Source organism: Caretta caretta, chromosome 1, assembly GCF_965140235.1.
Source record: "Caretta caretta isolate rCarCar2 chromosome 1, rCarCar1.hap1, whole genome shotgun sequence".
NCBI classification, from domain to species: Eukaryota; Metazoa; Chordata; order Testudines; family Cheloniidae; genus Caretta; species Caretta caretta.
The window spans coordinates 201,110,789-201,137,168 of NC_134206.1; the positions used below are offsets into that span (position 1 = coordinate 201,110,789).

Below are 26,380 nucleotides of genomic sequence, written 5' to 3' on the forward strand. Positions count from 1 at the left end.
ACTCCTTCTGTTTGCTTTCTACAGCCCTCTAGTGTATGCTGCAGTGAGGAGTAATACACAGTTTGTGGACTCTGGCTGGACACCACGAGTACGTACGGTACCTGGCAACGTCCCATTAGCGTAACCATTAATCGTGTACAGGAGAGAGGTTGATTTTTGCCAGCTTTTGCTTTCATCGAACACAGCAAACATCAACACATATTCTTTGTCAAACAGCTTCTGTGTCCCATCTTCCTTCAGGCTTCCTGTGGGAGGAAACAAGAGGTATCAGATAAAGGCAAAAATAAAAGCAGCTCACATCAACTAAAAGGCATCCAGATCTATTCCGTGAGCTTTCCGCACGTGCCAGCTGCACCTGGGCACATAGGACGACTTTTCAAAATGTGCTTGAGGTGAATTTAGTTCTGGGGAAAGGTGCTGGATTGGCAGCTTTGGAGACTGAAAGCCTCTAGCATCCACAGAACAGGTTCAGCAGAGGGAGCATCAGTGCATCCTCCCTCTAAACTACTCCGGTAATGTGCCACAGAGACCATCCCTGACAGTGAGAAAGGAAATTCGTCTTGAGGTCCAATTCAGTCCTTGGCTTCTCTTCTGGGACTACCAGATTAATGCCAGGTGTAGCTGAGTTTCTTTCAATATGAACAGCTGCCCCCTTGGTACTGGACTGACACCCCCAAATCATTTCACACAGACAAGCAAGTACCCTTCACATGGTAAGGATTTTTGGTCATTACTGCCATGGGCAGATACTGCAATGATGAGTGTAGTATAAGAACCTATACAGAAGTGAATAGGACTGGTGACTTAGAGGTGAGATGCATTTATATTGTATACACATATGTATTGCCATCCCACCCAAACCTAGTTTCATCTCACTGTTTCTTCCGATAGATTAGAAACATCAGAAATGCAAACTTGTTTTCAATATATTGCTTGTTTATTTGACTTGTATCGCCCAGGCACTGCTTAATTTGTAATGAAAGAGGTGCTGGGGCTCAAGCAATTTTTTTACTTTCATAAGTGATGCGGAAAGACCTGAGGTGCTGGGGCTATGAACTGCTCAGTCTAGAGGTGCTGGGGCTCAGCCCTGGCAGAAATTAAGCGCTGCACCCAGGACTCAGACAGATATAAATGACTTTGGAGAAGCTTGACACAAGGAAGGAAAATAAATATTTTCAAAATATTCATATACACAGTCACATCAGCTACATCATCAGAACTTTCCAGCAAGGATCACAATAAAACACCGAAGGGGAAAGAGCTCTGATGAGAGGAGGAGACTATAATAATAGATAATTTATAATACAAGAGCATTAACATTCCAAATTCTTGAAAGGAACATTATTGACTATGGTGTCAATCCTACAATGCAGTGTGAGTGGGCAGACCCCACACTCACATGAAGCCTCTTGAAGTCATTGTGTGCGGAGGTGAATTTGTGTGTATCACATCGTGGGCTCCGGGTTTTGTTTTGTTTTGGGAACGACTAAATGTACAAACCCATTTAATCAATGTGCTCTACCCAAGTCATTCCACACAACAAACTTTTCTCAAGGAAGGAGAGAACCAAACTAAATAACTCATATACTAGCCTTTAGCAAAGGAAAAACATATAATCCTGTGGAATGGATGGCTCGGGGGACTGACAAGGAGCTAAGGAGACTTTCCCTTAGATCACCGATTCATGTCCATCTCAGATCTGCTGCAAGTATCTAATGTCTGTTTGAGATCATATAGAATAGCAGTTACTATCAATGAGGGGATGGAGCATGCTCAGTGAAGACAGAATCTTTGGAGATTTTAGCCACTAAACTCTAGCATGACACTACTAAGCATGTGCAAACTGAAATTTTTCAAAGGCTTATAACACAGCCAAATTTTGCAGATTTTCACGTGAACAGAAAAAGCGCATCCCTAACAGAAAGGCCACTCCCCTTTGCCAAATTTCACATTCCTGCTCCAAAGCATGAGGATGCTAGAGTTTCTCAACAAAACAGTCTTAATGGTTTTTTAATATGTGCAAAACAAAGTGTTTCTTCCTAGCCTCCTTCTCAGAAACAGTTGAACAGTTTTGGGTACAACTTTCCAAAATAATTCCATCTGAGGCAGACACCTGGAATGGTAAATTCCAGCCTGAACAGTTAAAGTTTCACAAAGTTATAAGCAACTGAAGTTGGGGGTCTCAAAATGGGAAAGGTCAGGCAACTTTAATATAAAGCGGTGTTACCAGCCCTGCCTACAATTAGAATTATTCCAGAAACTAGTGTGCATTACAGCTAGTCCAGAACACTGTAACCTTGAGCCCTAAAATCAAGACAGAGGAAACAAAATCAGTTTCCTCTAAACTGCCTGCCCAGAAACACGAGAAGGGAAGAGGGAAATGAAATGCCTTCTCACATTATGATACAATCTTCAAGCTTGATTTTTATGTTTTTTTGTTTTTATCATTACCAGAACAGAAAGCAACACTATCAGAATGTGCTAGGCCACTGAAACAGTAGACCAGCCGACATTTTATAGCTTTTGTCTACCCACAGCATTTTGGTTACCTTTTTTACATATAAGCAATGCTCCAATCAGACCAGAGTTTAAGTCCACCACCATGTTCTCATGTGAGTAATAGATATAGGTGAGACAGGGAGGGTCGGCTTCTTTAGGCCCAATTTCTGCAGTGATCTCCCATGTGTATTTATACACCAGGCCTGGAGGCACAGCATCGTCCAGTTTTTCAAAAGAAGATGTTCGGTCAGCATACAGGGAACCTGCATAGGTAGAAGTCGAGAGAGGGAGGTAGAGGTGGCATTGAGGGAGGGAGGGACTGATGAACGTGTGAACAGGGTTTTTACTACCATTGCCACCCATACACAGAGAGCTTGATTCTTCTCTCACCTGCACCAGCTTTACAATGGTGTAACTCCATTCACTTCAGCAGAGTTACTCCCGATTCTCACTGGTGTCCCTGAGAGCAGAATCAAGACCAGTAGTCGGTTTCATTTACCCAGGCTGATGTGGTGGGGGAGCATAGTACAACTGCTCAGCCTCTCCATGGTTGGAGTCAGGAGTGATTGAGAAGGTACTAGCTGCCCAATTCACCAGCTCTCCACTGATCCTGGTCCAGCCTCCCTCCATAACACTGGCCCTGTAGGAGCTACTGCAGCCTTCCGACTTTTGTGCATTACAAATCTGAATGGTGATAACATTGCATTTATGTATTTAATTTGTTTGCATTGTCTACAGCCAATAAATATGTTCACTTAACAAGAAGGCTTCCTGGAGGTTATCAAAATTCTAGCTGCAAATAAGATGAGAAATCAGTGAAATATCAACCTGAACCATCATCAAACAGAATCGGAGATTTTCAGTGACATGTGATCGTTCCTCAACACAGAGCTCGACTCTGCTCCCACTCAGCTGAGAGCAAAACTCCTCTTGGGCTCACCATACGAACAAGGCATTAAAGAAAACCTCAGAGAGCTCTCCCGACAAACTGATTAATAGCAAGGAACAAGATCATCTAGAACTGGGGGGTGGGGTGGAGGAAGGGTGGGCTGGGAAATCTTGGACGTTTTTGCAAAAAATGTATTCACACAGTTTGAAATTTCAACATCTGAAAAAATCCCAACCCCCTCGAGAGTTGCTGAAAAGGGAGAACATTTTTCCAGATATTGTTTCGAGATTCAAAACATTTCAACCACCTATGACATCATCAACCCTAATGCAATTAAATATTTGCAAGCTGACAGCCCACGTGCAGTCACTGAAACCAGTGCAAAGGGAGTGTAAAATGCTACCATTCTGACATGGAAGTGCTTTACATTCACTTTGCACTGGTGAAAATGAGACACAAAGTGCAAATTGGGCGCATATTCAGTAATAACGAACCCATTACCAATGGTGGCAAATACCTTGAACTCTAAAGCCTTGGAACTGAAAGAATATAAAGACATTTTCTTTAACACACACATTTAAACATTTACTGTATGGGAGGATAGTTCCCAATCTTTACTGTATGGGAGGATAGTTCCCAATCTTTAGGGTAAGGTTCTTTCTGAAAACTGTAGCTGTTTGCAGTAAACAGCGTGTGAGGAGGCAGGACAATGTTGTGCAGTTCATTTAGTGCATAAACAGCCACAGACTAGATTCAAAGGTCACAGGTCATCAGTCTTTGGGGGATTTTCTGAGCATTTCCTCCCTCTCCACTCTATTTTCTACCCCCTTGTTGCACTTGCAGCTCTATGCAATCTAGCTGATTGAGCGCCAGTTAGAAGAAGTTAACATCAAATTGGATTCCATCCTTAATTTTATTAATGGATGTTGGTAAATCATTTGGCAGGATAGAGTGGCACTGTTTTAAACTGATAGCTTTACTCAAGTTTGATTTGGTCTCTATGGCATTCTAGACAACCAGCAGGATATATTAGTACCATGCCTCTAACAACTGACAGCCAAAGGCCAGATCTTGCAAGAAGCTGAGCTCCTCCTGGGAGATACCAAGTACCCTTTGTCATAGTCCCTGGGTAGGCCACCCCTTCTGAGACCCTGTTCCAGTCCCCCGACTGCATCCCTTTCAAGTGGCAGGGCTGTGCCTCCACTTCTTTTTGGGGTGAGATCCCCTGATCCAACCACTCCCTGACTTGGTCTCTGGGTCATACCTCCCTGGTTGCCAACCATGATATTGAGCAGACCCAACAGCTTAGCACCTGCAAGAGGTTCTCCTGGGGAGCCTGTGGTCAGTGGTAGTACGCAGTGACACAGAAGCAGCCTCTTCAAAACAAAAGTATGATTTGTTTGCCAAAAGGCACACAGCACTCAGAGAGATGGACTGAAAATAAGAGACCTATACACAGACTGTCTTACCTACACTAGGCATTCCCCTCATGTCCCTAGGTAGTCTTGGAGCCCATGTTTTCTTGGGGACCAAATTACATCCTGCTTGCTGCCCAAATTACGACCTGACATCAAAGGTCGATGGTGTCCATACCCTGGACTTGGTTTTCGGCCCTTCTCTATCTAAGATTATATAGTCTTGAGTAGAAAAAAAGAATAGATGGCATTTTACAGCACATACCTTCTGATAGTTTGTTGTAAGCGATGCCTTGTGGGTGAATGCTCAGTGGTTTGTTGGCCATGTTCTTAAAGTGAACTACTAAAGTGTCTCCCACTTCAGCATGCAGAGTTGGTCCCAGAAGTCCTGCAGAAATTCAGCATAAAAAAGAAAAAAAGAGATAATGAGTATCAAATGGTGCATCTTAGTGAAAGGGAGAGAGGTACCTTCTCCTGAGTGGGAAAGTGAACTCCTGTTAAAGGACAAGTTGCACAAAATAAAGGCAGAGGATTTAATGCCAGTGCAATGAGGATTAATGCTATCCAGTGATTTAGCTGTGAAATACCTGGATGGTGGAAAGGCAAACAAGGATCTAACAAGATGTTGCCCAATGTAAATGAGGTTGTGAATTATATATTCAGCAAAGGACACTGAAAATCATCGGAAAATTCTGCACATGAACAGAGAAGGCTGTTTCCTAGAGATGGAAAGTTTAGTGAACAGACAGCTTAAAAGTTGGGGAGAGGATTTCTCCCTTTACAAATTAGTCACCGGTACTACCAGAGTTTTAGGAAAGCAGACAGAAGTCTTAGGGAGTGTTTAATGCAACATCCAGAGCAACAGCCTCCACAACACAAAGTATGCCTCCACTTCAGTGGGACATGCAGTTGCTAGCATGGGAATGCCTTGCCAAGCGGCTTTAATCTAGATAGCACGGCTAAGAGTAGCAGAAAAGACGCAATAGCGCAGACCCAGGTGCAGGCTAACAATGTCAGTACATACCTAGGAGGAGCCCACACTGAAGCCCATGCTCCTGCATCTTCTTTGCTACTTTTAGCCACGTTAGCTACATTTAAGCTAGTGTGGGTATGCATACCTGCGCTGGTATCACACTTCCCAGTGCAGTGTAGATATACTCACAATCAGGGAAGAAAAGCTCCTTTAGTCACAGAACGCATGCTGAGGAAAAGGGGTTGGTAAGAAAGGTATTGTAGCGATGGCCTGAGGCATCTTCCACTGCAGTCAAAAGGATTTTTTCCATTGACATTGATGCACAAATGGAGCAAACCCTTGCAAAGGTGGTTTCTTTTTATTTAACTAGACATTTACCTGTAAATACATAGCACCTGTCAATGAGTAGCACCTCACTCCACCCAGTGACTGCATCATAGGGAAAAGCCAGTTTTACCCATCCTATCTGAGGGGAGGGCTTTTATGGAACAATGAAAAGTTACCAAAAGATAGAACAAAGGAAGCCAAGTATTGGAAAGGGGCATATCAATGCAGCCACCACACAGGAAGGGGAAGCACTGTGCAGGAGAGAGCAAGGTCACAGGCTGGGGGAAGGAAACTCCATGTGGGATAAGCCACCCAACATGTAACAGCCTGCATGAGGCAGGGGAAACCCTGCCTGCCTACCTTCCTGGACACAGGTGTCCCTCCAAGGACTCCCAAGGGAAGAGTGAGCTAGCAAGGCACATTGCGCTGAGGATGGTTCTTGTGTTCTATATCATCTGTATTGTCTTGTGCTTTATGTGATTAAGTAAAAGAGCAATTGTGTTAGGCTCTGTGCAGAGCGTGAGAGTGTGTTATCTGCTTCACAATTATCACATGCCTCCTGTTCAACTAAACCTTGGAGTGGAGTGTAGGGAGAGGGTGGGTTTGAGTACAGGAGTGGTGGAATCCATCATGGGGAGTACTAAGGGGAGAGCCTCTGCAGCTGTGCACTGATCCACCATGAGCCCAGGCAGAGGATGGCAAATGGTGTCAAACAGAGCCTGGGGTTGGAGGATTGAGTGTGATCAGTGTGACTGTTTTGCACAGCGCTACATGTGTGGGAGATTGATAGCAGTGGAAGGGAGCAACACCCACATTTTTCAAGTTCTGGAAATACACAAACTGGCTTCCAGAAATGGGTGCCCACATATTCTGCAAATGCTGCAGTAGTGTACGCCTGTATGGCCAGCAACGGCACCGCATACAGACCCATCACACAGATGATGTTCCAGGAGCACGAATGATCCCACAGAAGGGATCATTCTGCAACAGTATAATCATAACAATATATTAGAAACATGCAATGTTTGCACGCGCACACAGATCCTAAACCCTGCGCACACAGCAAAACACGGCATGCACAAAAATTTGCACAGAAGCACAAATATTTGCACAGAAGAAATTTTTTGCGCACACAGCCTGTCAAAAATTGCACAGAAGTAATTTTTTGCACACACAGGGCCTGTCAAAAATTAGAGGGAATATTGTCATGACCCACTTTGTGGTCCCAAGCCACAGTTTGAGAACCTCTGATCTAGGCTGACCTCTTGTATAAGAGGCCATAGAACGTCTCCAAAATAATTCCTAGAGCAGATCTTTTAGAAAAGCTCTGAATCTTGATTTAAAAATAGCCAGTGATGGAGAATCCAGCACAACTCTTGGTAAATTGTTTCAATGGTTACTTACTCTCACTGTCAAAAATTTACACCTTATTTCTAGTCTGAATTTGTCTAGCTCCAACTTCCAGTCACTGGATCCTGTTATACCTTTCTCTGCTAGATTGAAGAGCCCATTATTAAATATTTGCACCCCACGTAGATACTTATAAACTGTAATCAAGTCACCACCTTAGCCTTCTCTTTGTTACGCTAAATAGATAGACTCTGAGACCTCAATCACTATACAGCATGTTGTCTAACCCTGTAATCATTCTTGTAGCTCTTCTTTGAACCCTCTCCAGTTTAATCAATACTGATAACAGAGGCCAATATTTTTAAGGGATTGGGCTTTTGGCTCCTGGGCTATAGAGAAGAGCCACCTAAATTCTCTATATATTTGCTTGGCTTGCAGTATATGCTAGCCGTGGTTATACAAATACAGGTACGTTTTCCTGCCCATAGAAGACATTGGCTTTGAAAGTTATTTTCTGCTTACCTGAGAAAGTATCTGTTGGTTTTGCTTTCTTAAAATCTGCTTCATACTCTCTATAGGCAATTTTCTTAAACACAGGCTCTGAATTTTCTAATCTGCAATAGGAAGTATTAAAAAAAATAAATTAAAGGTAAAGCTCCTTAGCTATTCAGTGTGGTCCAGTGGAGCGGGCAGGAGACCGGGCCACTGGAGACCTGGCTTCGATTCTTGGCTCTGTCACTTGGGTAACTCATTTCATCTGTTTCCCCTCCCATTGTGTCCATTTAGAGTGCAAGCTCTTGGGGACAGGGAGTCTCTTAGTACATGTTCATTCAGCACTTAGCACAATGGAGCCCCAGTCGCAGGTGGGGCTTCTGGACACTATTGTGATAGAGTTTAATAACGTAACAAACCACGTTTTGCTATGCTGTGGCTCCTTTCGGCTCTACTGTGAGGTTGGTATTAGTTTCCTTATTTCACAGTTGGGGGAATAGGAATCCAGAGAGCTGAAGTGACCTGGCCAAGGTCACAAAGGAAGTGTACTGTAGAGATGGGAGCAGAACCTGGATCCCCCATCCCTGTGCTTCATTTTCAACATCACCTGCAATGATCTCAGCACAATCATTCAGTGTGGCAATTATCTGTAACTGCTGTGACTTTTAGGTAAAAAAGAAAATGTGATTCGTTCCCCTTTGAAAGAGCAAACTGGCCTCTTATAAGGCAGCCCAGGGATCAAAGCCATTCAGGAAATTGCTTCTTGGGAAATGTGGCAACTGTCTTTACCTTTTGATGCATAAAAGTATATGCACAAATGGATCCCATGCCCTGTGCTGTAGAAGGAACCCAAGCAGGCAAGAGAAAGAGCGCACATGGCTCTTGGATGATGGGTGTTGAGCTGAAATGAAGGTTGGAGGGGCAGAGCCGCTACATTTTGTGTCATGCATCCCTAGCTGATTGGTAGATTTCTTGGTAACTACTGCAGGGGGCGTTCAGCAACAACTCCCTCTCAAAGTCTCCTACCTTCCTTTCAGGAATGTAAGGCACAGGCTTCGTAGGGGGAAGTTGATGACAGTACACAGACAGGGAGGCAGGGCAGGTGGATGAAGGGGAGGTCAGCCCATGGTGATGGCTCAGGATCCAGCCTCTGAGTTCAGAGCAGATCTGCTGCCCTGCAAGGCTGTGGATTACCCGAAATCACTCTCCCGCAAGCAAAGAATCGGGCAGAAACGCCATAGGTGTCTACTCCATGGGGAGCAGAACTGGGGACCCTGTCATTGACTTCAGCAAGAGAAGGCTCTGCTCTATAGAGCTCACTGCTGAGTTTTTCCCTGCAAGAGTTTGTCCTCACAAAGGTGATATGTGACCTCATGTTATGATGTTTGATGGAACTTGCCTGACCGACCCTGGGGCGTAGGAAGAAGGAAGTTATGACAAAAGGAAGAGAATCATTAGAAAAACCTGACATTTTTTCATGAAAATCTTGAATTGAAATTTCAAAAATCAAACGTTTCTGCCAGGATGAGCAATAACGTACAGCCAGAAATAATCTTTGACCAGCCAGTGTGTGTAAACAGAGCCAAACCTCTAGCCAGCTTGGTTTCTATACACAGCGATGAGTGGGAGACATACACGTAGCACAAAAGAAACCAAAGAGCAGCTTGGAAACATCATGGACGTATGAAGGCAAGCCCAAACGGTGTATGTTTGGAGGGCAGGGTGCACTGAAAAATTACACCTGGTCATATCATATACAGCACTGCCAGCCTCAAATGTTCAAAAACATGAGATTTTGTTTGTAAAAAATTGACCAAAATAGAGCAGTCCTATTGAGACCTGAGTTGTTTTTAGTGTTGGCGTAGCTGTGTTGGTCCCAGGATATGAGCAAGACAAGGTGGGTGAGGTAACATCTTTTACTGGGCCAACTTCTTTCTGAGTTAGCAGCCAATAAAAGAATAGGTAATCACTTTAGAGATCAATTAAATGCATTCAGAGAAGTTTTGGGCCCCCTTTCGAGACACATTTGAATAAAAAACATTCAAACGGATCAAAGAATGTCCGACTTCCATGCCACCTAACCCCTCCACCTTTTCCCTCCTGGGTCCTTCCCTCCTCTCCCTATTCATGTAGGTCTCCTATATTATTACTGGTTTCAGAGTAGCAGCTGTGTTAGGCTGTATCCGCAAAAAAGAACAGGACGACTTGTGGCACCTTAGAGACTAACCAATTTATTAGAGCATAAGCCCATGAAATTGGTTAGTCTCTAAGGTGCCACAAGTACTCCTGTTCTTTATATTATTACTGTAACCTCTACCCTACTGTGTTACACCTATATAGTACTGTCTGGTTTTGTATGGTCTGTTCTTGCAGCTTTGAAGAGTTGTAAAATTGCATAATTCTGTTGGAGATCCCATGAAGCCTGCAGTATTCAGCAGCGTATATCAGCTGTAAGTCATTTACCTTTTGGTACTTATTGGGGGGGTTTTTAACCACAAAAAAAAAATACTAATCCCAAAAAATTTGTCAGTGTTGCCATGGGAACCTGAAAGTGAAACTGAGCAGAAAGCATGAACATGGTGAAACTGACTGTTGTGTATTCATCACCTCAGCTGAAGAAATGTACTTAGTAAGCAACCATAAAGAAAGTAAACTAGATTATTCATTTACATTTTTAAAAAATCTATGGTGCTTTTTGTAAGGGATCTTTTCTTATTTAAAAATAGATGTAATTTTGCCAACTCTGGTGATTTTTTTGGTTAGTTCTGCGACATTTGATGTTTTTTCTTAAAGCCCCAGTCACTTGAATCAAAAGTTTGCATGAGAATCTCAGTTTTTTAAAAAAATAAAAAATAATTAACCCCCCCAAAACAGTACATTTTTAGTGGTTGCAGAGAAAACTTGGAAAATGTGACATGTGACCAAAAAGCAAATAAAAAACTTCAAATTTCCCCCCAAATGATGAGATTTTAAACAGATAATAATGTTGAGAGTTTTTTTATTTGCCTTGTGGCTTTTGAGCTTTTCTACACAACTGTGAGGGCCAGAAACTTTTTTTTACTGTTGAAATGAAAGCTGAGATTCTGATGTTTTCACCTAGCTGCAGAATCTCCCGAGACTCATGCAAAAATTCTCAATGTAGGATTGACCCCAGTGACAGTTTGGGGGGCACAGAGGACATGGGACTGAGTCCAAGTTTGCCTTTGTCAAAATGGCATCAATAATAACGGCTCCAAAAAAAATCACATGGTGTGAATAAAACAGCTGATAGCATTGAACTGAATTAAGGGCTTCATCCAACTGGAATCAATGCAAAGACTCTTATCGACTTCCATAGGCTGGATCAGGCCCTAAGCCCAGCTCTGCACAAACTCCTCAGGAGACTCAAGTCCCTTTCAGCCCAGGAGGGAGCTGGTTGCCTCCACATCTTCCTACTCTTACCTGGACTGTTCTTTGGACTGGGGTCTGTAGCTCCAGCTGGTGGTCTCTGCAGCTATGTAATGCTCCCGGACCCGAGCTGCTCCCACCCGATGCCACGCCAAACCTGGCCACCACAAACCAAGCAGCATCAAGAGAAGGAGGTGCGTGCAGGAGAGCCCCATGGTGCAAGCTCCTGCTGATGTCACACTGGAAGACACATGAGGCAGTGGCTGCTGCTTTTGCTGCTACTGCTGGGGAAATGCTTTCACTGTGGTTCGTGATGCAAGAAGGGGGGGTGGTGTTAGTGACACCCAGGTCATTGCTCTTCACCTCCTCCTGCTGCTGACAGGAATCAGAGGGGAGATAAACAGCTGCTCAGGCTGCCTTTCCCTCCCTCCCCCACATCTTCCCTGCTGTGTGCCAAGCACAGAGGACAAGCAGCCTCAACCACATAAGGCAGAGTTGGTTGGCTGGGTCGTTGCCTACTAGGGCAGTACGGTATTAGGGGCAGCGGCCCAAATAAAAACTGTTTATGTGGCTGAGTTGCAGGGTGATGAAGCGTAGGGGCAGTGCTAGCACTGGGGGCAGGGACCTGGCTAGAGATGCCACATATCCGATGAAGTGAGCCGTAGCTCACGAAAGCTCATGCTCAGATAAATTGGTTAGTCTCTAAGGTGCCACAAGTCCTCCTTTTCTTTTTGCGAATACAGACTAACACGGCTGCTACTCTGAAACCTGTCACATATCCTTGGATTTCAGGGATTATTCCAATTTTGAGGGGGAAGGATCCTGCATTCTGAAAACCTGGCATGCTGGGTGATAAAGAGCAAGAAATAGTTCAGGGCCTGGGGACTGACAGGCTCCAGAGACTTATAAAAAAAAAGTCTCTAAAATGATTTTCTTGAGTGAAAATTTGTTGACATTGTTGAAATTTGACATCAACATTTTCAAGCCTTTTTGGATAATTTGTTGATTTTTTTTTTTTACATAAAAAACAAATCAGAAACATTATCAAAATGGATATTAACTTTTTTTGGTTTTCTCCCATTGTCAGGTTTTTTTTGGTAAAAGAAAAATAGCTGATTTAGGTAAATGCAAAGTTCCAGTGATCTTTTTGACAGTGTCTTTGCTAAAAATTTAAACAAAAAAAAATAATGAAACTACAAAAAAGTAAAAAAAAAAAAAATCTAACAAAGAAAACTAGGTTCAATTTAAAACACTTTGAACCAAAAACATGTTGGCAATTTCACCCAATTAATTTTGGATGTAACCAACCCCCAACTCTAGCTCTGGGATACATTTACAGGGCATTTGTCCATGCTGTACTGTTCTAGTCTCTGGCTCTCACAGATGCATAGATTTTAAAGTCAGAAGGCACCATTATCATTATCCAGTCTGACTGCCTATAAGACACAGGCCATAGGACTTGCCTGAATTAACTCCTGCTTCAAGTCTAATAACTGTGATTGAATGAGAGCACATCTTTTAGAAAAACATGCAATCCTGATTTAAGGATTTCCAGTGACAGAGAATCCACCACATCTCTAGTAAATTGTTCCTATGGTTAATTACCTTCACTTAAAATGTGCATCTTGTTTTCAGTCTAAAAATGTCTAGCTTCAACTTCCAGCCATTGGATTTTGTAATGCCTTTTTTCTGGTAGATTAAAGAGCAGTCTATGTTCAGAAATCTCTTCTCCGTGTAGGTACCTATAGCATTTGTTATACCTTTGTCTGTTAGACTGAAGAATACTCTGTTATCAAATTTTTGTTCCCCGCATAGTTTCTTCCAGATCATTGACAAAAATGTTAAACAACATAGAAGAATCGATCCCTGTGGGATTCCACCAGAAACACACCCACTGGATGATGATTCCTCAGCTCTCAAAATGAAATTGTAAATGTATTAGTTAGCTATGTTTTTACCCATGTAATGTGTGGCATATTCATTTTGTGTCATTCTAATTTCTTGACAAATTAAAATACCATGTCAAGTGCCCTACAGAAGTCTAAGTATGTTACATTGACACTATTACTTTTAGCTAAACTTGTAATCTCATCCAAAAAGATATCCAGTTAGAAAACAGATTTTGTCACCCTATAAACCCATGTTGATTCTCATTAATTACATTATCCCTCATTACGTCTTTCATCATCAAGTCCCACATCAGCCGTTCTATTATTTTGCTCGGGATCCACCTCAGACGGACAGGCCTATAATTACTTGGTCCTCCCATTTATTTTTTTTTAAGTACTGGCATAACATTAATTTTCTTCCAGTCTTCTGGAACTTCCCTAGTGTTCCAAGACTTATTCAAAATCAATAGCAGGGGCCAGAGAGCCCCCCAGCCAGCTCTGAAGATTCTTGGATGAAAATTATCCAGACCTGCTGATTTAAAAATGTCTAACTTTAGTAGCTGTTGTTTAACATCCTCCTTAGTTACTGTTGGAATGGAAAGTATTTCATCATAATCATATGAGATGAAACTACTGTCTTGCTTTTTCCTCCAAACATAGATCAGAAATATTTATCAAACACACATCTGCCTTTTCTGTGTTATTATTGACAATTCCACTATTTCCTCTAGTAATGGACCAGTTACCATTGTAGGATTCCTTTTGTTCCTAATATATTTAAAAATTTTTATGGCAAGCAGAAATAAGGACAAGAAAATTTTTCTTTGTGTCCTTTTGCTTCTTTTCTTAAGTTTCTACCGTTACTATCTTGTGATTTATGTTAATTTCTATTAACTTCTCCTTTTTCCCCATTTGTCATTAGAACAAATGGAAAAAAGGGGAAGTTGATAGCAACTAATATAATTTATATATAAAATTTTACTGCTGCTTTTACTTCGTCTCTCACAGCCAGGCAGCTGTCTAACCAGCGTAGTCTTGCACCTAAACAAACAGTGGGGGATTTAGAGTTAGTGGGGCCCTGTGCGCAGCTTTATTTTTGAGGCCCCCACCCCGGTAGTGGCGGCTGGGAGCCCTGAGCCCTTTTAAAATTGCCAGGGCCCCCGGCAGCTGCTTCTTCCCCCCCCCCCCATCAGCAGCCCTGGGTGCAGGGGGTGCTGCAGTGCCCCCACATTTTAAGCGGGGCTCCACTGCTGACCTGCACCATTTATGTTAAAACATAGTGTTAGGAGCACAGAACTGCCCGGTCCCCTGGGGAGACAGGGAGGTGCCCGAGCCCGGCCACGGGGGCTACAGCGGCTAAGGCGGATCGCAGCAGCCTGCATTGCAAGGACTCACCGGAGGTGAGCGTGTGGAGGCAGCAGTGTGCTCAGGTGGCCGCCAATGGAGCCAAGCCCCCCCCTTCAGGTGGGTGTTCAGCCCAAGTGGGTCTCTGCCCACTTCTCCTGGCTGGTCAGTGGGGCAGCAATGGAGCCCGCAGAGCCCTGGGCGCAGGGCGCCCGCCGGGACCCTAGGGTACCCCAGAGGCAGCGTACGAGCAGAACTGCCATGGGGCTGTGGAGGAAAGGAGACACCAAGATCTTCATGGCCGAGGACAGCTTCGGGTGCCCCGGCAGACCCATGCTGGCTGGCCTGGAGAAGTGGGCAGAAACCCATGGGGGCTGAACACCCACCTGAAGGGGGCGGAGGGCACAGCTCCGTCGGCAGCCGCCTCAGCACCCCGCTGCCTCCATGCGCTGATCTCTGCTCGCCTCCCCTGGCCGCTAGGTCCTTGCAAAGCGGGCGGCTGCGATCCCCCTTAGCCGCCACGGCTGTGCTGCAGCCCCAGTGGCTCAGCTCAGACACCTCCCTGTCTCCCCAGGAACCTGGGTGGCTCTGTGCTCCTAACAATATGTTTTAACATCAGTGGCGCAGGGCGGCAGAGCCCGCAGAACCTTGGGCGTGGGGTGGCAGCCAGGAACTCAGGCAGAAGCGGAGCCCTGCAAAAAACATGGGGGTACTGCAGCACCCCCGTACCTCTAGTCACCATGCCTATGTTTTGGGGCCCCCAGTCGTTGGGGGCCCTGTGCCACGGCATGGCATGTTTCAGGGTAAATCCGCTCCTGTAAGCGAACAGCAATTTTTAGTTCTGTGATCAATTCCTCTCTGTTGGTTAAGATGAAGGGAGCTGTAGCTCACGAAAGCTTGTGCTCAAATAAATTGGTTAGTCTCTAAGGTGCCATAAGTACTTTTTTTTTTTTTTTTTGCAAATACAGACTAACACGGTTGCTCCTCCTCATTTAGGGGAACATGAGATCTCCAGTGTATGTCACTCAAGCTGAAGTCCTTTATGAGCACACAGCGTTTTTCCCTTCACATTATAGATAGGTGGTCATTGTGATGTTGCACCCCATAATGCTTTATGGAAATATGCCTATGAAAGTAAATATGACATAACTGGAATATGTTTCATGCTAGATATGCCATGTAACACATCTCTGCAAAGGTTATGATCTACTGGATATATTGATCCTATTTGTATACCTGTATCATTTTTGTATTTGAAGTTTTGAATATTGGCTATGTTCTTGTTTAATTTTAAGCAGCCTCAGTGAAGCAGTTGGCCAGCTTCCTGAGAAAAGACTATCTCAGTAAGTGCCCAATCAAGAAACACTTAAGCTAACAATGAACTTGGAGATGCCAATCCACATCTGAGCTTCCCTAGGAATGTGGCCTGGCTGGTAAGAAACGGAGTCATGCATGCCCATGTGACTCCAAAACTCCATCTTGGAGCTGGATTCTGGATAGGAGAGAAGAGGGGGTCTCCATCCATAAGAGAAAATCTATTAAAGCCCCTGGGAGACCCCACCATTTTGTCTTCAGGTGACACAAAAGATAGCCTCTCCACCCCAGGGAGATGCCTGAAAGAAACTGGAACAAAGGACAATAGCTACAGGGGTACTTGTGGCACCTTAGAGACTAACCAATTTATTTTTTTGCGAATACAGACTAACATGGCTGTTACTCTGAAAGCTACAGGGGTGTGAGTGATTGCTGGACTCAGACTAGGAGGCGGCTAGTCTGAAAAAAACTTTTTAGAACATCTCTGAGGGTGAGATTTTATCTGTAATCACTTACTGTATTAGGCATAGACTTGCATGTTTTATTTTATTTGGTTTAATAATTTACTTTGTTCTAAGAAAAGGAGTACTTGTGTCACCTTAGAGTCTAACAAATGTATTTGAGCATAAGCTTTCGTGAGCTACAGCTCACTTCATCGGATGTATTCTGTGGAAAATACAGTGGGGAGTTTTATATACATAGAGAACATGACACAATGGGTGTTACCATACACACTGTAACCAGAGTGATCACTTAAGGTGAGCTATTACCAGGAGGAGACGGGGGGGGGGGGGGCGGGGGGGGGGAGGGAGAGGGGAGACTGACTTTTGTAGTGATAATCAAGGTGGGCCATTTCCAGCAGTTGACAAGAACGTCTGAGGAACAGGTGGGGGGGGATAAAGATGGGGAAATAGTTTTACTTTGTGTAATGACCCATCCACTCTCAGTCTCAAGAATTATAACATTCAAAAACCAGTTGGAGAACACTTCAATCTTTCTGGTCACTCGATTACAGACCTAAAAGTGGCAATACTTCAACAAAAAAACTTCAAAAACAGACTCCAACGAGAGACTGCTGAATTGGAATTAATTTGCAAATTGGATACAATTAACTTAGGCTTGAATAGAGACTTCTTGTCAACTGCTGGAAATGGCCCACCTTGATTATCACTACAAAAGGTTCCCCCCTTCCCCCACCCCGCTCTCCTGCTGGTAATAGCTCACCTTAAGTGATCACTCTGGTTACAGTGTGGATGATAACACGCATTGTTTCATGTTCTCTATGCATATAAATCTCCCCACTGTATTTTCCACTGAATGCATCCGATGAAGTGAGCTATTGCTCACGAAAGCTTATGCTCAAATAAATTGCTTAGTCTCTAAGGTGCCACAAGTACTCCTTTTCTTTTTGCGGATACAGACTAACACGGCTGCTACTCTGAAACCTTACATTGTTCTGTCTGCCATTACTTGAAACCACTTAAATCCTACTTTTTGTATTTAATAAAATCACTTTTTATTTATTAATTAACCCAGAATATGTATTAATACCTGGGGCAGGGGGTGGCAAACAGCTGTGCATACCTCTCTATCAGCGTAATAGAGGGCGAACAATTTATGAGTTTATCCTGTATAAGCTTTATACAAGGTAAAACGGATTTATTTGGGGTTTGGACCGCACTGGGAGCTGGGCATCTGAGTGCTGGAGACAGGTGCACTTCTTAAGCTATTTTCAGTTAAGCCTGCAGCTTTTGGGGGACGTGGTTCAGACCTGGGTCTGTGTTTGCAGCAGGCGAGCGTGTCTGGCTCCATTCAGGCAGGGCACTGAGGTCCCAAGCTGCCAGGGAAAAGGGGCTCAGAGGTAGTCTCAGCACAACAGTTGGCAGTCCCAAAGGGGTTTCTGTGATCCAACCCGTCACAGTCATCCTGTTCTCTAATGTGATTTCATGGTCTGTAGCAGACATCAGTTAATACCCCATCTTCAGCTTTGTCGGTTAGACTATCGATCCATAAGCATTCAAGATAATTTGCTTCCAAACTGTTAGTGACTCAAAGAGGTAATGCCATTTTTGACAGAATGCCACTCTCTCCCCCGTTTTGCCCACTTAATCCTTCCTAAATACATTATAACCATTAATTTTAATATTCCAATGGTGTGACTCACCCCACCAAGTTTAATACATACTAACCAGATCAAATTTTCTGCTCATAAATGCAGCAATGCCAATTTTTCTTGTTTATTACTCAGGCTCCTAGCATTGGTGTATAGGCCATTACAGAATTTCTTCTCTTCACGTCCCTTGATTACTTCCCCCCACCCCAAACATCCCAATTTTGTTCTGAGTGCTCATTATCTTCCCTCTTTTTATCTTCCCCGTTTGTTATTAGTTTAAATCCCCTCCTTAACTTCTGTAGCTAGCCTCCCGCTGAGGAGATTAGGTCCCCTTCTACTGAAATGGAGGCCATTCAAATTGTACAGCCACCTCCTTACATAGAAGGTGGACCAATTTTCCACAAACTAAAACCCTCCACTAATTTACCTAGCCAACAGCTCACTTCCAGTGTCTTCTGTCTTCCTTTGCTCCTGGGACAGGAAGGACTTCAGAGAAGATCACTCTGACATTCCTCTCCTTCAGCACGCTTTCGAGTTCCCCGAAGTCCTCTATAATCTGTGAGGTATCATGTGAAGCGGTGGTGTTAGTGCAGATATGCACCATGACCAGTGGATTTTTGCCCACCAACTTCAGAAACCTATCCAGTCTTAGAGTGACATCTCCCATCTTCTCTCCAGGAAAACAGCACACTGTCCACCTGTCTCAATCCAGCATCTTTCCCTAACGCGAAATCGGCTCACAAGAAGAATTTAAGGAGTGACCTGAAATAAACAAACAATATGCCATGTTGGTCTGTGTATCAGCTTGGCTTGTGTCCTAGGGGCTTGCAGGTATCATGGTACCACCTCTATTTTGGAGAGAACGCCACCTGCCTAACATACAGCCTTGTCCCCAGGAACAGGAAACAAGCAGACATGGGTCTGTCTCCTAGTGTCAAGGTACGATCTTTGCCTGGGATGTCTGTCACTTTATGTTTGACAGAGCATCAGAAGTTTTGTTGCAAGGCACTGATGCAATGTCATGACCTTTGTCTCATTTGACTAACTTTAAATAGTGGCAGCCCTACATCCCGCACCATTCACATGTGGGATGGGAAGGGCAGGAAAGAACCTGCTGCCCTGCATGTGAAATGCAGGTCACTGATATTTAGCACAAAGCATCATTCATTAGATGCACCTACATCTCAGAGTAGGGCTGACACACAGTCACATCTATGAGAGAAAGCTTTGTGTTGCTATTGTGTGCATTTGTTGGTTTCCCCATCACAGTCTTACTCTCCCAGCAGAGAGGGCTTAAGACTGCCTGTTCCCAGACATGATTATAACACAGTAGGGTCTCTAATGTGTTTTAATCACTCTTCCTTCTTGCCAGTATTCCTTTAAACACCATTCAAATCCCTCCTACCAAAGACAACTACTTATGCAAACTTAGGAGACACAAGGAGCAGAATCAACTATGAAGTCCTGTACGGATTATGCCACGTGGATCTGTATTACTGTGTTCAGTGCTTAGTTAGTATAGATGTGGGTGAAAAGATGGTAGACAGATAGCAGGTACAATAGATATAGCAAACAGAGTAGAAGCAGTATTTTTCCTGCCAGCTCTTATTTCTACCCTTTTAATGACTTATTTTTAATATACTAAACAAGCAGAAGGGAAGGATGGTCTTGTGGGTAAAGCACTGGATTAGGACTCAGGAGATTGGGAACCTATTCTGGCTCTGCCACAGATTTTGTGTGTGACCTTGGACAAGTCACTTAACCTCTCATTACTTCAGTTTCCGCATCTCTAAAATATGGAGGATAACCCTAAAGACTGATGAATGGGGGAAATGACTGTAGTATTATTCATGAATAGTGTGCCTCACTTTCCCTATTACATGTTTTGTTGCTGACTGAATGCCAAGAGTTAAGTCAAAGGAGGCTATAAAAGGGTTATTAAAAAAACTGAGCAGAAAAGGTAAAACAATGACAAAGTTGAATCAGCCTCTGATACACACCTTCAAGCAGCTAACAATGGCTGGGCCATCAATGGGGGAAGGTTCCACCTGTGTGGCTCCATCTATGCCAGAATGGTTTACACTTCCCAAGGGCTAAGACTGGGATCAAAGGAGATATAAAACCTGAAGAGACCGTAGAAAAGGGAGTGGGGTTGGGTGAGCTGGGAGAGGCTACTTGGTATATCTGAAAAAGCAGACATGCTGGAAGACTCCCTGTGATGCACAGGGAGCATGCTGCAAGCAGCGTATGCTGTTCTTCTCAGTTCCAAGATGGGAATAAGCCAGACCTACCTGAGCTATGGCTAGAGAGGTTAAGCTTAGGTAAGGGAATATGCATGTAAGACTGTTTACTTTATATCCTGGCTTTGTGTGCTTTTTACCTTGAGTGGAAGACTAAATGATGCTTTGTTTTAAAGAAGCCATTTCTGTGACACTGCAAACTTATGCTGTGTCAGGCTCCCAGACAAAAACAACTTGCAAGTGCCAAGCACAGTTGGACTTGCTGAATTAGTCCTGCTTGGCACCTAAGAGGTTAATAACCCAGGGCCTGGGATGAGTGAGCCAACTAAAGAATTCCACCCCAGGAAAGATAAAAGCACTTGTGGGGGATGCAAAAAGGGTAGGGCAACAGTAAATTGGGCCCAAAGTTCTTAACCATGGGCCTAATCCCGCCCATTGAAATCAATGGCAAAGCTCCCATTGACTTCAACAGGGCAGGAGGCGGTAGTGCATGAGAAAAGCAGTGGCAGGTACTTTTATTGCTTCTCTTAAATGAATGAGCTCACCTACCTCTATTGGCCAAAAGAATAACTCAGGGCAAGATCTGACCTTTCATGTTCCACAGACCTCTCCCTGTTCTGTAGTATGTTTAAACTGAGAGGAAACAAATCCCAGGAGTACTTCTCACACAGATGATCAGATATAGTAAAACTGTGGCTTCCACACAAACCAAAATCCATTTCAAGGGCGCTTGTTTAGAAGCCACTGGTGGCTTTGTGTCTGAACCACACATGATTAAGTGAAGAAGGGCATTTTCTAATAAATTAGAAATTGTTAATTTTTTTTTATTAGATTTCAAATTACAAAAATATTTAAAAGATCACTGCCAAAACAATCTTATTTTTTTAAAAATGTCCTTACCTGTGCTACTGTCATCTAAGATGAACACAGAAGGCTTTCTGAAAGAAATTACTTTTTCCCCATTTATGTTGTGTTTATGTGCTGCATGTCCCTCAGCTTGAACAGTGAAACAAAGCTCTTCAGTTTCATCTTCTGAGTCTAGTAAGTTTACTTTTCTGGGATTTTTTTTGCTACAGCATCAGGCTATTAGGTTTGTGTTTCCAACATTATAGGGAAATGTTTAAATGTCCAAAGAAGTTCTAATTGAATTAGTGAAAAAAATAATGAAAATATATATATCCATATTGGTTTTTTTTAAACAAACAGCTTTTTGGCCTAGTACTTGACAGTGTCCCTCAGAGCGCTTATGTCAACATCTCAGCTCAGATATTTTATTCTCTACTAATGAGAAAAATCTAAATTCACAGATTAAAAAGACAAAACCAAAACCATTTAAGGAAAATCCTAGATGGAAAGTATGCCTTCATGTGTGTTTCACAGATTCAAGGCCAGAAGGGATCATTATACGATCATATGGTCTGACCTGTGTAACTCAGGCCATAGAATTTGCACAGCACCTAGTTCAATGAAGCCCCAGTCCTAACTGGGGCCTCTAGGAGCTACTGAAATATAAATATTAAACAATAATGGTACAGAAATGGAAAATAAAAGGTCACTTTAAAAAGAGTAGTAGAAGCAAATCCATGCTATCTTACTTATTAAAGCGGTTGCTAGATGATCTGTTACACACAACAAACAAGTTCAGGGTCACAGATTCAAATCCTTCTTAGCACAAACCTGAGTATCTAATGATAATCCCAGCAAGAGAAAAGTCTCTTGGAGAGGTCATGGGTTCACAAGCCTTCAGGAGATCATCTGTTAAAGATACAGTATACACTAACTTCAACAAGCAGCAACCTTTCATGGTGCTTCTGTCTCATGGCAGATTTGGCATTATATGATGCTATTACAAAATATTCATGAAGCACTGTAAAATTAGAGTACTTTATAAATGTAGAAGACAAACTCTGTGCCCTAAAAAGTTTATATTCTAAATAAGGTAAGGGAAAACTTAGGAGAACAGTTCAGGAAAGGGATATCCATGTTTGTGCCACACCTGAAGAGACTCCTGTAATAAATTGTAACAATCCTCCATTGCACCACCAAATTAGATAAGCAAGGTTGGAAGACAAAGAACTGTAGAATAGTTATTAAACTGCCTTGAGACAAAAAGAATTGAGAAAAAACAATTTAAAATATGCATCCAGCAAACATTTCCTGTACAGAGCAGGGCGGAGAGAAGAACACGATTTTTCTGGGCAAACAAAGGAGTTAATTATTCAGCTGCAGCAAATACCAAAAATACCATTTTGAACATAGATGTGTGTGAGAGAAAGAGAGAGAGAGAGACTGACTGACTTACCAGGCCCAATGGATGCATTTCAAAACTGGGAGTGGTGAAACAATCAGATGGGTATAACCATTTCTACAGAAAGGCATTAAAAACAAGAGAGGTCTGCAGGGTCTCTCTCTGGGAACTGGTGAAATGGCTCCTTGGGGAAGTAAGCTGAAAACAGGACATGTTAAAAATCACAAGGGCAAGCAAAGGCAGACAAGCTGTAACGGATAAAGCTTCTTTTTGGAAAGAAAAAACTTTTACTAGAAAGGGACTTGTGTGTGGTTTACTTATTTGATACCCATGTTGCCCAGTGGGTAGAGCACTGCCATGGAACTTAAGCAACGTGGGTGCTAGACCCTGCTCTGCTAGGTGATCTTAGGAAAGTCACTTCCCCTCTTGGTGCCTCGGTTTCACCATCTATAAAATTAGGAGGATGAACCTGACCTCCTTTGGAAAGTGCTTTGAGATCTACTGATGACAAACTTGCACCTAGAATCATAGGGTTAGAAGGGACTGCAAGGATCCTCTAGTCTAACCCCCTGCCAAGGCGATCCAGCCTCCTTTTGAAAGCCTCCAGTGAAGAAGCTTCCACAACCTACTGAGGCAGTCTGTTCCGTTGTCCTACTGTTCTTCCAGTTAGGAAGTTTCTCCTGATATTTAATCTAAATCTGCTATGCTGTACTTTGAACCCACTGCCTCTTGTCCTGCTCCCTGTGGCAAGAAAGACCTTTTCCATCTTTTTTATGGCAGCCTTTCAAGTACCTGAAGACCACTATCATGTCCCCCCTTAATCGCCTCTTTTCCAAACTAAACCTTTTGCAGTCATTTACATTGGTGCAACGTGCGAACAAATTAGAATAGAAGCACTTCGCACTCACTTGGCCCAGGTGTAAAAGGGTCCACAAAGTACAGTGCAGTGTACAATTAGGCCCCAAAGCATTTATGTGCTCAAAATCTGTATAATTCCCCAAAAGAAAAGAAGTCATAGAAATCCACTACTGTGCTGTTCTGAGAGAGTAGCCAATGCCCTCATGCTCACATGCCAGGCCAGTCAATAAACAGCCTCTCAACTAGATGTCCCCTCTATGATGGAAAAGGTAGTAGTCATGAAGGAGGGGGCGGCGGGGGGGGGGGGGAAATAAAACCAGCACAGCAGTCAACATCCAGACTGTCAAAATCATACAAGGGATGAAGGGCAATTAAGGCAGCTTGTATTATCTGAGATACAGCCTTTTGTAAATTGGGGGCTGATTATCAAAAAATACGCTCTAGTTTTGCAACTTCATTTCAGACATACATACTAAATACGAGGTTTTGTGATCAAACTAACTTTTGCTCTTCTCATTCAATTTCACAAGCTAAGCCCAAGGGACTTGTATTCCTAGATAAAAAATTTGTGTGTTGATTTTACTTACATAATTACTGGCAGACAGAACGTGTGTAGGTACAGCAGGGAATGACTGCCTTAGCATTCTGTTGGTCTAATGAGACATTTATAAGATAGATCTTTTCCTGTGGACTCTGTAAGGCTGTATGACTGAGCAAGGTGTTCGAGTCTCTACAGTCATTGATTAGATTAAGTTGCTTGTTGTGGACAGATAAACATAAAAAAAAATTCATCCCAGGGCAGTAATATAAGGACAAAGTTAAGAACCCCCACTAAACTTCAGCCCTGTATTTCTATATTTCCACCTGTCAAGGTTTTACATTTGCCTTCGGGGCTGAATTTCATCCTTTCCAAAAGCTTTTATTTAAACATAAATAAAAAAGTTACAAAAATATTTCAGAGGAACAGCCGTGTTAGTCTGTATTCGCAAAAAGAAAAGGAGTACTTGTGGCACCTTAGAGACTAACCAATTTATTTGAGCATGAGCTTTCGTGAGCTACAGCTCACTTCATCAGATGTTTACCGTGGAAACTGCAGCAGACTTTATATACACACAGAGAATATGAAACAATACCTCCTCCCACCCCACTGTCCTGCTGGTAATAGCTTATCTAAAGTGATCAACAGGTGGGCCATTTCCAGCACAAATCCAGGTTTTCTCACCCTCCACCCCCCACACAAATTCACTCTCCTGCTGGTGCTAGCCCATCCAAAGTGACAACTCTTTGCATAATCAAGTTGGGCTATTTCCTGCATAGATCAAGGTTTTCTCACATCCCCCCCACCCCCATACACACACAAACTCACTCTCCTGCTGGTAATAGCTCATCTAAACTGACCACTCTCCAAGTTTAAATCCAAGTTAAACCAGAACATCTGGGGGGGGGGGGGGGGTAGGAAAAAACAAGAAGAAACAGGCTACCTTGCATAATGACTTAGCCACTCCCAGTCTCTATTTAAGCCTAAATTAATAGTATCCAATTTGCAAATGAATTCCAATTCAGCAGTTTCTCGCTGGAGTCTGGATTTGAAGTTTTTTTGTTTTAAGATAGCGACCTTCATGTCTGTGATTGCGTGACCAGAGAGATTGAAGTGTTCTCCGACTGGTTTATGAATGTTATAATTCTTGACATCTGATTTGTGTCCATTTATTCTTTTACGTAGAGACTGTCCAGTTTGACCAATGTACATGGCAGAGGGGCATTGCTGGCACATGATGGCATATATCACATTGGTGGATGTGCAGGTGAACGAGCCTCTGATAGTGTGGCTGATGTTATTAGGCCCTGTGATGGTGTCCCCTGAATAGATATGTGGGCACAATTGGCAACGGGCTTTGTTGCAAGGATAAGTTCCTGGGTTAGTGGTTCTGTTGTGTGGTATGTGGTTGTTGGTGAGTATTTGCTTCAGGTTGCGGGGCTGTCTGTAGGCAAGGACTGGCCTGTCTCCCAAGACTTGTGAGAGTGTTGGGTCATCCTTTAGGATAGGTTGTAGATCCTTAATAATGCGTTGGAGGGGTTTTAGTTGGGGGCTGAAGGTGACCGCTAGTGGCGTTCTGTTATTTTCTTTGTTAGGCCTGTCCTGTCGTAGGTAACTTCTGGGAACTCTTCTGGCTCTATCAATCTGTTTCTTTACTTCTGCAGGTGGGTATTGTAGTTGTAAGAAAGCTTGACAGAGATCTTGTAGGTGTTTGTCTCTGTCTGAGGGGTTGGAGCAAATGCGGTTGTATCGCAGAGCTTGGCTGTAGACGATGGATCGTGTGGTGTGGTCAGGGTGAAAGCTGGAGGCATGCAGGTAGGAATAGCGGTCAGTAGGTTTCCGGTATAGGGTGGTGTTTATGTGGCCATTGTTTATTAGCACTGTAGTGTCCAGGAAGTGGATCTCTTGTGTGGACTGGACCAGGCTGAGGTTGGTGGTGGGATGGAAATTGTTGAAGTCGTGGTGGAATTCCTCAAGGGCTTCTTTTCCATGGGTCCAGATGATGAAGATGTCATCAATATAGCGCAAGTAGAGTAGGGGCTTTAGGGGACGAGAGCTGAGGAAGCGTTGTTCTAAATCAGCCATAAAAATGTTGGCATACTGTGGGGCCATGCGGGTACCCATAGCAGTGCCGCTGATCTGAAGGTATACATTGTCCCCAAATGTGAAATAGTTATGGGTAAGGACAAAGTCACAAAGTTCAGCCACCAGGTTAGCCGTGACATTATCGGGGATAGTGTTCTTGACGGCCTGTAGTCCATCTTTGTGTGGAATGTTGGTGTAGAGGGCTTCTACATCCATAGTAGCCAGGATGGTGTTATCAGGAAGATCACCGATGGATTGAAGTTTCCTCAGGAAGTCAGTGGTGTCTCGAAGGTAGCTGGGAGTGCTGGTAGCGTAGGGCCTGAGGAGGGAGTCTACATAGCCAGACAATCCTGCTGTCAGGGTGCCAATGCCTGAGATGATGGGGCGCCCAGGATTTCCAGGTTTATGGATCTTGGGTA

The 26,380-nt window shown here is 43.4% G+C and overlaps 1 protein-coding gene across 3 annotated transcripts in view; it reads right to left on the minus strand.

The window, feature by feature from the left end:
* Positions 1-26,380, minus strand: part of LOC142068792 (coagulation factor V-like) — an 86,783-nt gene that overhangs the window by 53,514 nt on the left and 6,889 nt on the right. Inside the window, exons 1-6 of one of the 3 annotated variants that reach the window (XM_075118699.1) lie at positions 21,910-22,522; positions 18,420-18,754; positions 7,976-8,067; positions 5,069-5,191; positions 2,550-2,762; positions 102-245 (exon numbers count right to left, since the gene is read on the minus strand). In XM_075118699.1, the coding sequence (XP_074974800.1) occupies positions 102-245; positions 2,550-2,762; positions 5,069-5,129 (418 nt within the window). In that variant the 5' untranslated portion in view covers positions 5,130-5,191; positions 7,976-8,067; positions 18,420-18,754; positions 21,910-22,522. Of the gene's footprint in view, positions 1-101; positions 246-2,549; positions 2,763-5,068; positions 5,192-7,975; positions 8,068-11,386; positions 11,558-18,419; positions 18,755-21,909; positions 22,523-26,380 lie in introns of those variants that run through there. The other 2 variants (XM_075118701.1, XM_075118698.1) reach the window with 2 other exon arrangements.